The sequence below is a fragment of the Crassostrea angulata genome, chromosome 10 (genome assembly GCF_025612915.1).
Source record: "Crassostrea angulata isolate pt1a10 chromosome 10, ASM2561291v2, whole genome shotgun sequence".
Taxonomy (NCBI): domain Eukaryota; kingdom Metazoa; phylum Mollusca; class Bivalvia; order Ostreida; family Ostreidae; genus Magallana; species Magallana angulata.
The window spans coordinates 12,254,178-12,265,000 of NC_069120.1; the positions used below are offsets into that span (position 1 = coordinate 12,254,178).

Genomic DNA, 10,823 nt, shown 5'->3' on the forward strand with positions numbered 1-10,823 from the left:
ACACCATTGACGAAATGATGCAGAGATTCCAGGTTAAGTACATTGATGGATGGAGACCATCTTTCATTTCTTTGACAGACCAACTGTTGATGACATTAATGAAAATAACTATGAACACCCCTCTTTTGGACCTTGCAGAGAGATTCAACACGAGTGCATCATCAGTTAATAACATTGTAACTTCTCAAATTTGTGCTATGCATGAGGTTTTATATGAAGGACTCATAGAGAGTCGCATTCCATCTCTACAAAAATGCAAGGGATCTATGCCTACCAGTTTTGGCGATTTTAGCTCATGCAGAATAGTACTCGACGCCACTGAAATCAACCAAGATGTTCCTGGGAATGACATGAGATTGCAGGCCAGCACATACAGTGGCTACAAAAATTCACACACTGTAAAAAGTGTTACAGGTGTTGCACCGAATGGTGCCTTGGTGTTTGTTAGTAAATTGTACCCTGGGAGCACATCTGATGTTGCAATTGTAGAGCACAGCAAAATTTTAGAGCAATTAGCGCCCGGTGACATGATATTAGCAGATAAAGGGTTTACTATTCACAAGTTGTTGCCCCAAGGAGTACACCTTAATATTCCTCCCTTCCTTACAGCTAAATCGCAGTACACCCCCAGTGAAGTTCAGCTTTGTAGAAAAATTGCTAAATCACGTATACATGTTGAGCGTGCAAATGAGCGCATAAAAAATTATGAAATTCTTAGACATATCCCTCATCAGTTTAGATACATCAGTACCAAAGTGTTTCAGTTATGCTGTGTACTTGTCAATTTTCAGGATCCTCTTTTGCAGGAAATTGCTCAAAACTTTGTAGGTCAAGATTGAAATGTTAGAAATCAAGAGTATGAATATGTTGCTATCATATTTAATATTTTTATAGCTGTTGCAGATGGGGAACAAATTTATCAAAGTAAAAATCTGTCAAAACAGAAATATTATCCTCCCAACTGAGTTGTTTTGTGATTCTGACAATTGCACAGTCCTTTGGTGTCCAAACCATAAAGTCACACACAGACTTTCCAGTAATGTGCAGCTGTCCTTGGACCTGATCATGATATTGGTGGTTTTCTCTTAACTTGTATGATTTCACTCCATGGAATTCTTGAAACTCTGTAAGTTAAAAAAACAATTACAATGGTCATGTTTCCAGTCATTTCTACATCATAAATTAAATATCTTCTTTTTTGTGGTTGATCATGCAAAAGACTTTTTTTCTTTTTGATATATAAATATTGTATCTGTCTTGTTTTATATTTCAAAATAAAAACATACTGCTCATATAATTTGGAATAATTAACTCTGTAAATGAGTCTTTGAAATATAAAAAAAAAAACCATTAATCATAATTGTAACCAACCTAAGCAGAAATCATTCAATTTTTCGATAGCTTCAGGAATAGTCATCTCCTTTGCCGAAAAGGGGCATTTCACCTCCAATATTTCTGGTCGAAAGTTATATAACTGAAGCATGTCAGCAAGAGCTGGATCTTGATAACAATATCCAAACAGCGCAGGTTGACGTACGATTCCATCTGGACTTGATCCAAGAACCCCATTTTTGTGAAGCCAGATACCTATTAAGCAACATTGAATTTTCAATGACAAAGTACAAGATAAAAATGAGAATTATTTTCATATTATCAGTTATCTTATATTTAATATAAATACATCACTGACAATAATTTTCGCATTATCGGTTATCCTGTATAATAATACCCACCCGTTGGCTCTACAACAGCATCCCCAAAAGTTTTGTATTTCTCAATGGCTATCTTTTCATTGCACATCCCCCAAATGATGGCATCCTTCTTAGAAAGATCATACGCTGAACATAGTCTTTTGTACAAGGATATTGGATATCTGTGAAAAAGGCATCAATAAGTTAATTAAGTTAGATAAGTTTTAATTCACATAATTCTACATTTACTGATATGTGTACTTTTTTCTGTGAATACCTATTTCTCTTGATTGCTGCCAAAACACAACCAAAGTTGGAGGCTGTCAATCTATTCTTGCGAACTGATGACCACAAGCAGTTATCTTTTTGTCCGATGGTAAGACTGGCAATCTACAAAACATCTCTACCTTTAAACAGCATTCATTAAAAAATACATAATTATTAAGTCATTGATGGTACAATATCTCATTTGAAACTGCATGAATGATTTAATCACCTGCTGAATTTGCTGCTCATTTATTATTAATTTTTGCTTCATCCAATCAATGGGGTTTTCTGAGGAGATGAATTCCTGGCTTGAAATGAGGTCTTCAACAATAGGTAAAGAAAGCCTAGGCACAGGTGGCTCTGGGACCAGTATCCAATGCATTGCTGTTAAATATTAAATAAAAATGTTTTAAAAGATTACCAGGAAAACATAGTCTAGTACCTTTATTTCAAATAACTGAAATTAAGAAAAATGTAATTGCAAAATATTTATATTACCAATTAATGCATATAAATGTACATGATGTATATAATTACATGAGAAAAGTACTGCTATATAATAAATACATGGTGAATTTGAAAACATGCCAGGAAAATAAACATTAAAATGAATGTATTTCACTAAATGTGTAAGGTACAAATGCTGTTTTGTTTTATGTATATAACTTGTTACAACTTAACATTTGAGATTTTGCAGATAAAATACTTCTTGAGAATATGTACAATCCATGTTAGTATCAAATAATAACCTTTGCAGAATAAAATGTTAAAAACAAAACAAACTAAATTTGGCATATAAGTTAAAAACATAAAAAGACAGGTATTGCATCAATGACACTATTAGTCTATTAGAGTTGCCTTTAACATCAATGTCACTGGATAAATTTTCATTTTATATCAAGAGAGTGTTTCTTTATCTATGCATCCTGTCTTGTTTAATTTAAACAAGTAATAATCTAAAATTTTAAATACCGAAACTGGTAACAATGAACTATCAACATAAAGCACCAGATTTAACCTGAAAATCTTCCCACAGATGTCAATTTGTGATATAGGAACTCCCTGTCTCTATCATTAACAGGTCTATTTGTTGCCCTAATGTTTTTTGATAAAATATATACATGTACAGTAAAATTAATAAAGCAAAAACCCATGCTATATTAAACCCTGCAAAAATAAAATCATTAACTGTTTGTATATCATATGCATGTAGAACAGATACAGTTATAAAATTATTGTTTGCTAACCTGTAGTTTACAAATCGATCTGGTGCAGGGAACAGTTCCTCCATTGTTTTGGTTTGGCGAGGTGGTGCTGACTTTGGATTTTTTATCCATGACTGCCTCACATCTGTCTTTGACACGTTTTTATACCTGTTGTAGATATTGGATAAAATATGTAGTATACAATGTATATACTTTCTGTAGTGATATGTTTTTCAACAAATTTCATAAATGTACTTGAATACCATATAATTTCATTTGCGTACCCATAGAGAAGAATGCTGGCCTTGTGATGACATTTATCCTGCCCATTCACACACTCGCAAGTGCTGTCTTCAATATTGTAGTTTGGGCCAAGGGTAATCTAAATATTAACACCCGACAATATATTATCTACATACTAATTTGGGAAGAATGTGTGTCCATATATAAACAACAACCACATAGTTATTGGTATAAATAACATTATTCATTGAAAAAATTTACTATTTTGTTACCGAAAATTCGCATAATAGTTAAATTTGACATACCGTTACATTGTAACTCCTGTCACGCATAGATGCTTGAACTGTGCCACGTACGTATGATGCCTCTTTATCGTACACGAATTTCAAGACATGGTCTGATTGTACAGCAATTTCAGACTTTCTACTAAGTTTTCTAGTCCCAGCTGTGTAGTTCGCCCAATATAAAATAGAAAATGCCATATTCCCCTTCTAACACATACAATCCGACATGTTTGTTTATCTCCAGCAACGAAATCTCGCGAAGTCTCGCCGAACGCTGTGTAGGCCTATTAGCTTCACTGCAGAAAAAGATAAATCAATTAAAACTCGACACATATTATGAAAAACTAGAATGCTTTCCGAAAAACGACGGAAAGAAGCACAAGAGATGATTGACTGTCGTATCAATAATTCAAGTACATTCGGCGATCTGAGATTCTAGAACTAATTAAGCTGTCTAACTTCATTACGAACAGTAAACCCATACATTATATGGCAAAATGAGACAATTTCAATTACTTTCCTACAACTTTAATAAATTACACCGACAAATTCGAAGCACTGGTCGGCCTATTAACCAATTTGGGCTGCAAAATGTGACAAATTTCTCTTCCAAAGCGCCATATTATGGTGTATATTTGGTTAAAGCAGGGGACTAAATGAGGAATAGTGTTTTACTATTGAATTAATACCGGGCGTCTCGTTGTTCTAAGTGAATTATCGCCGTGCCGAGCCACGTCAGGAATGGACTAGGGGCCGTTGGGATTCATGAAGCGTCAAAACTAACACCGCCCATGACGTTAAGCAGACCTAATTTAAATAGGTATACATTAAATTACCCGGTTTTCTTTGCAAAATAATCTCTTTTGCCTCTATACTGCACTCTTTACACTGAACAGGCCCTGTTTTATTCATTTAAACAAAAACAACTGCAACAACTATAAAATTAATCAACTTATCGTTTTAGTATACATCACGCTTGACTGAATATTTTATGCTATATTTTATATACATTTGTAAGTTCCCATGAGAAATCATTTTATAGATAAACATGCAAAATTTCTATGGCGTAAAAGCCACCTTAAATCTAAATTAATTGATGTTCAGGTGTGAAATAGACGGGAATATCAACGTTTTTGGACCTATTTATGAGATACAATACATTAAATATGTCTACGTCTACTCCCAATGATTGCAGTATATTCAACCGCTATCTATTTCACCGCGTCTGTTATGTAACGAACACTTTCTAACTCTAATTTCTTATTTGTTGTTGTAGTCCCTTTACGAGGTCTTTTAATCTGATGACGACATCAAAGTGCCCCCAAGTCTAGGTTTTTACAGTTGACCATTACCAGTGTTGGAACACAGGACCTCAGATTCTAGCAAGGCTCATTGCGCTCTAGATCGATATTGATACCTTCTTCAGCTGAAGGTTAACTGAACAATCACTTAAATAAACTTTCAATTCATTTCTTAATTAGAGAGTGAGAGAGTCTGTTAATATGAGAGTACACAGAATTCAGTATTTTCAATGAGAAATCTAACAAAACAAAACCCAACGAAAAACCAAGAAAAAAAACCCCGATGGTTTTAAACAGGAATCAAACAAAGTACTGAAAGTACTGAAATCTACTTGACAGCAGGAATATTTACCAAAATAAATTGTAACTGAAAATTCACATAATTTTTTGCCTGCAGAGACAACAAGTAATGTCAAAAACAACACGGCTTTTAACAACCTTTTACGGATTGTTAATTATGTAGTGATACATTAGAATATGTAAAATCTCCCAATAAATAAAAAGAAACTCCATATAATGCCGTTTTCACGATTAATAAAAACTTGTTTAACTCACTTTGTCATTTCATACAAGAATTAACTTAGATTTTTTTTCATGGAATTTAAAAAAAAATGAAATTCAAGAAAAAATCTGGTTTTTTAAAGGTTTGAGGCAATTTAAACGAAATTTTATCAGATCAACATATTTTCTACTACGAGACGTTTCCTTTAACAGAAACTTTAAAGTTATGAAACGAATTTTCGGACTGAAAATGCCTAATGTCAAAGATTCAAAGAAATGTCTTCAGAGCAATCTTTACCTTATCAAATATCAAATTATCCATCAGGTGAAAAACATTTGCAAAAAGGACAAATTTTGAATTATCTGCCATAAACCAAGGCCATTCTAAACCTGAGACAGACTTGATGTAATTCAATATAGAGTAAAAATTATCTAGATACACTTTAAGCATTGTGAATAAACTGCCTTTATAAAAAAAAGTTAAAGTCACGATGGGTTTTATTATCATTAAAGATTTTACACTTTTCTCAACGTCGTTTTGTAGGTACAATACACAGTTCTAGGTTAAAAATAACCGCTTCCTCTGAATGAGGAAAAACCTTGAATGCAGTGCTCTTTGAAAATTAAATTTAGAATCTCATCGCTATCGTAAAGTGAATTTTCGGCTTTAAACGCTATTTTACACCCCTTGACGTCTAATTTGGTCAATTTACAACTTGAAGTAGGTTTCCAACTAAAATGGCATTTTTCAATTTGGCATCGCTTAGCGACAATAATTTCATTTGCTCAATGAAGTAGTAACGGCGTTAGTGAATTTTTCTGCGGGGCGACCATTCCTTTGTTTCTCCCATGTCTTCTGAGTCCCTGCAAGGTTCTCCTCACCTTTGACTTTCATTGAAAACAGAACGGCTAATTCCTGTCATTACCATATTTCAATTTTCAAGTGATTGGGTCTTTCTCGGAATCCGACGTTAAGCACTCCTTCGCTTTGCACTATTTTCCGTATGACTTCACCAAGTTTTGGTTCGTAATTTGGTCAATTTGCTACTCAGAATGGAAGAAATAGCTCTGCCTCTTAGATTTCCTGTAAACTGTAACTTTATTGGTGTATACAATTCCAAAATCAACACAGAACTGAGGAGCTGATCAAGTAAATAGATTTTCTTGCGCCGATAGGCACTTGCGGTAATCAGACCGAAATCTATTCATCTTCAGTGTACAGTGTAGGAACCCGCTTTCTGTCAACGTAAGAGGGCAGCTGAAGGCACAACCTGGTGTAAAATGTCCTTATTTTTTTCCCAATGCTGTTTCTATGAAACATTCCAATTTTATATCGTAAGTGCCATCGTCGGAACCCACGGGATTTTATAAAGCAGTGTAACGGATAGAAAACCCGTGGGGTCCGATAATGCGTAAGTGCGAGTTTATGTCACAGGCACCTGACGTTTTAATTTTTTCTCATAATAAAAAAAGATACCCTATACCTAATAATACACAAGGTACCAATCGCCGTCATCTTGGATTTATTTCAAACTGTTACATCAGGCAAAATTTGCTGAAAACTCATTGTTAGAATTATTTTGCGATCCTCTCCGATTACCGCGATCGGTCATTCAACATCTAAGCTTGCAACCGATTATCAAATATAGGGTATTTACTTGAAGTATTTTTACTGTGAGATAAAATTATAACGTCAGGTTTCATCGTATTGAGTCGCCCCAAACCATAAAAAATACAAAGTTTGAATATCTTACTGAGAGATGAATTTTGTTGAAACATGATCAATTCTAGTGAGAGTTAGGGATTCACATGATTTGATCATGTGACGAACCAACTTCATGTCATCGTGAGTCATTTATTTCTTATCAGTTATCAATAAACTGTATCGTTGAACAGTGCATGGATATTTTAATTATTTATGTAACCTTATATACGGAACAACACATGCAATTTTAAATTTAAAGATGTCATTAATCAATGACTGGTAAAAAATATACACGTAATAATATCAATTTTTGAACGGAACATTATAGTTTCTCATAATTCTAAACAAACTTAATGCACATCATACAATAACAATACTAGTACCAGGTATTCAAAAAGTTAAGATTAATCAACAACATGTAAAAAATGTAACTTTGTACACGAAGTCCATTCCAAGAACAATATCTTTTGCTCTACTTTTATGTTAAATACTGAAATCTGATTGGTTTAGACGCAGTTCATAATCTGTTCTATTACCCTCAGCGTTAGCAACGCACTTATCAACGGGTAAAATTACGAATTGTTACATGCGCGAAAACATGCGCGTACGGTTTGCCTAAGAATTCACGTTATTCCTATCTAAAAGCAGTGATGTTTTCTTTAAAATTAAGACATTCAGTATAACAAAATAAATAGTGCCTGTTTGGGAGGATAACAGTTGAAATTGACCCCCCTCGAAAACCATTGTCAACCGACGCGAAGCGGAGGATAATGGTTTTCTCGGGGTGTCAATTTCAACTGTTACCCTCCCAAACAGGCACTATTTATATATTATCATATGTTCAAGAATGAACCATCTTCTAAAAAGACTAGTTTGAACCGTCAAAAATGTGACAATCCATCTCGCAGTTTACTATTAGCACAAACATCTACTAGCATCGTATATTGTGCAATTCATAAAAAACAGAGAAACATGATACATTTTTATTAAGTCGAAAATGGAAAGAAGTGTTTGGTTTAAAATAAATACTAAGATTTTGTATGTAGAAAGTGTGCAAATATGTGGCACAGAATGGTTTAATGTAAAGAGCAAAAACCCAATTCCCAGTGAGCACGACATTTAATAAAAATTTATATTAATAATAAGTTTAACATATCGTTTTCTGTGTTATTTTTATGTGTACCAGTTCATTTGTTTGAATGACAAATGTTCTTCATAAAGACGAAAAACAATTTTGAGTGGAATACTGCTTACGTAAGATTTTCTATAAAGAATTGGCAAATATAGAACGAGAGGACCTTGACATACTGATTTAAAGGAAAGAACGTCAATATGAAATATAACTACGCGGATAAGCAAAAAATATAATGCAAGCTATATACGACCAATTTCAATTTATGTTTAATTTCGAAAGAAAATGCACCACAAAATGAAGGTATTCTAGTCCTCTTTACTTTAAACTAAACATAGAAAAAAGTAAAACCATAAGTAGTGGGGTTTTTGTGGCATTTTACAAAGGTATCGCACAGTCGTAAATGTTGTGTTTGTGGGCAATGCTTTAAACTTTGAAGATAAATGATATAACGTGCAGTATCCTTGATTTATGGAATTAGTAATGATAGTTTCAAAAGAATATGACTTAACTACGATCATTTGAATCGTTTGTGCTTACTGTTAAACAGTTTTGTTTCATGCAATCAATAAGACTATTTTTATTCGATCTCGTCAGCAGTACAGATGCCAATTTGTTTATACTTTATTAATAAGTTTCTTTTGTTTTATGTTTGTCGGCTTTTATTTTTACTTTCATAATAATATTTTGAAACCCATTATAATTACCATGAAAACAAAGCAATGAAATGTTTACCCAAATTACCATGTTGTGTACATCACCATTTACCAAACGGCAGTAGATTACGATAGACAATAGTTTCTCTACGTTTCAAGATATACAGGGTGCTGCAAATGACTAGTACCAATCATCCTCATTTTAAATTTCGTGTGATCAACCATGACGAGTTTAGGTTTGCTTTTTATATAAAGAACTATCTCAGTTTATTCCGTCGATTGAAAAAAATATCCAATCAAGCAATACATCTTTGCGACTTGGTGGTCACCATTTAGTAATCAAATTCACTATGAGGAGGCTAGATCCTAGTAGTCAACAAATTAACCTTCAGATCTTACTAAAATTTTAACATATGATTTGTTAAGCTATAAACTATTACTTAGTAAAGAAAAGATTAATACATTTTATTTTTGTATTTTGGGTACGTTCCTATATTTTCATATAGAGCCCATTCCCTAAAGGAGACCAATACAGTCTAAAATGGCCAATACTAACAAGTACCATCGACCCATCTTAAAGTTTTCAAATGTATAAACGCAGTGATTGGTCATTTTATGCGATATAGTGATTGGCATCAGAACATGGTTAAAGATACATGGTTTAAGGCATGACGCAAGGTTGGTTTAAAATTAGTCAACAAAAGATACAAGAAATATACATAATTTATTGCAATGAATTGTGCTACCAAGGAGAGAAAACCTCAGATGTTTTATATTAAATATTTCATCTCAGTAATTTCGTGTATATTTGGAGGATGTACAGCAATTAGTCTAAAAATAGCCATGATCATCAAGCCCATTTAAAATCAAATTACTTATAGAAAACAAAATCTCACACACTCTAATAAATATATAGAGTGAAATACGTGTGCACATCTTTATCAATATAAATGCAAGCATTGCTAATTGGCAATGTATCGTCAATTTTCACAATGTGGATTTACACAAAAATCCATACATATTTAGGATGGGTATTATGAATGAAAATTAGTTTATGGACAAGACCTAGGGATCAACTGTTCCGGTAAAGATGACGTAGAAGTGATGGATTCCGAGTGTTCACGTGCACGCCTGCGCAATTCTGCCACGCTGGACGTTCTCTGATCAGAGGAAACCATCACGGGAGGACACCCGGGTCTTGAGCAGCAACCGCAAAACGGCAAACATCCTGCAAAATGGAGTCAGGTTAAAATTAAGTGAAGTGTAGAATAGTAACAATTATGAAGGATAATCAATGTTTGAAAAAAAAAACCAGTGTTAATTAATGACATATTAACAGTCTTCTTACCTATGGATAATACATACTAAACTGTGTCAATTCTATCAATTGCGACATCAATAGATTTATAGACAATAGATTTGTATACACTATTAAAAATATTTCAATCACAATTAAAGTTCCTTACCTTTGAAAGCTGGATGAGGTACCGGAGGAAGATAATGGCGAGGGGCATTCAAATAATTCTCCAGATAATTCTTATAGGCAGAACTAACAAACAAACAAAATAGCCTTTATCAAACTGCGCATGCGTGAGAATTATACCAATTGCAATGAGATAATCAAACTATTTATACTATTGTATCTTATTTATAAAAAAACATTTTTCTGCACTGATAAATGTATCAACTTACCCTTCCATAAAAGGTAGCACCGACTGTCTGTTCACAACATTATTGTTGAGGGCAAGAAGTGTTTGTACAAAAGATGGCTGCATGAATTGTTGTTTCTGCAACAACATACTGTCTTGGGACTGATTGGCCATGTTCATTAAAAGAGA

General features: G+C 33.5%; 2 protein-coding genes across 2 annotated transcripts in view; both read right to left on the reverse strand.

Annotated features, from left to right (window-relative positions):
* Positions 1-34: 34 nt before the first annotated feature.
* On the reverse strand, positions 35-3,332 carry LOC128166526 (uncharacterized). The gene is made up of 6 exons (XM_052831764.1): positions 3,206-3,332; positions 2,188-2,342; positions 1,969-2,081; positions 1,734-1,873; positions 1,372-1,587; positions 35-1,124 (listed from the first exon to the last, which is right to left on the reverse strand). The coding sequence occupies exons 2-6, from the start codon at positions 2,338-2,340 to the stop codon at positions 889-891; spliced, it is 858 nt and encodes a 285-aa protein (XP_052687724.1). The 5' UTR covers positions 2,341-2,342; positions 3,206-3,332; the 3' UTR covers positions 35-888.
* Positions 3,333-9,684: 6,352 nt separating this feature from the next.
* LOC128166524 (diencephalon/mesencephalon homeobox protein 1-A-like) overlaps positions 9,685-10,823 on the reverse strand; it is a 5,563-nt gene continuing 4,424 nt past the window's right edge. Inside the window, exons 5-7 of the mRNA XM_052831761.1 lie at positions 10,678-10,823; positions 10,452-10,534; positions 9,685-10,213 (exon numbers count right to left, since the gene is read on the reverse strand). The exon at positions 10,678-10,823 is cut by the window's right edge and continues 522 nt beyond it. Of these exons, the coding sequence (XP_052687721.1) occupies positions 10,038-10,213; positions 10,452-10,534; positions 10,678-10,823 (405 nt within the window). The 3' untranslated portion in view covers positions 9,685-10,037. The remainder of the gene's footprint in view (positions 10,214-10,451; positions 10,535-10,677) is intronic.

Bases quoted from the DNA above. Each gene is read 5' to 3' on its own strand.
- LOC128166526 (XM_052831764.1), bottom strand. From the start codon at position 2,340: ATGCATTGGATACTGGTCCCAGAGCCACCTGTGCCTAGGCTTTCTTTA. The intron at 1,874-1,968 runs GTATTCACAGAA...CCTTTTTCACAG, and splicing joins GCAGCAATCAAGAGAAATAG to ATATCCAATATCCTTGTACA. The intron at 1,125-1,371 runs GTTGGTTACAAT...TTTAACTTACAG, and splicing joins ATTGAATGATTTCTGCTTAG to AGTTTCAAGAATTCCATGGA.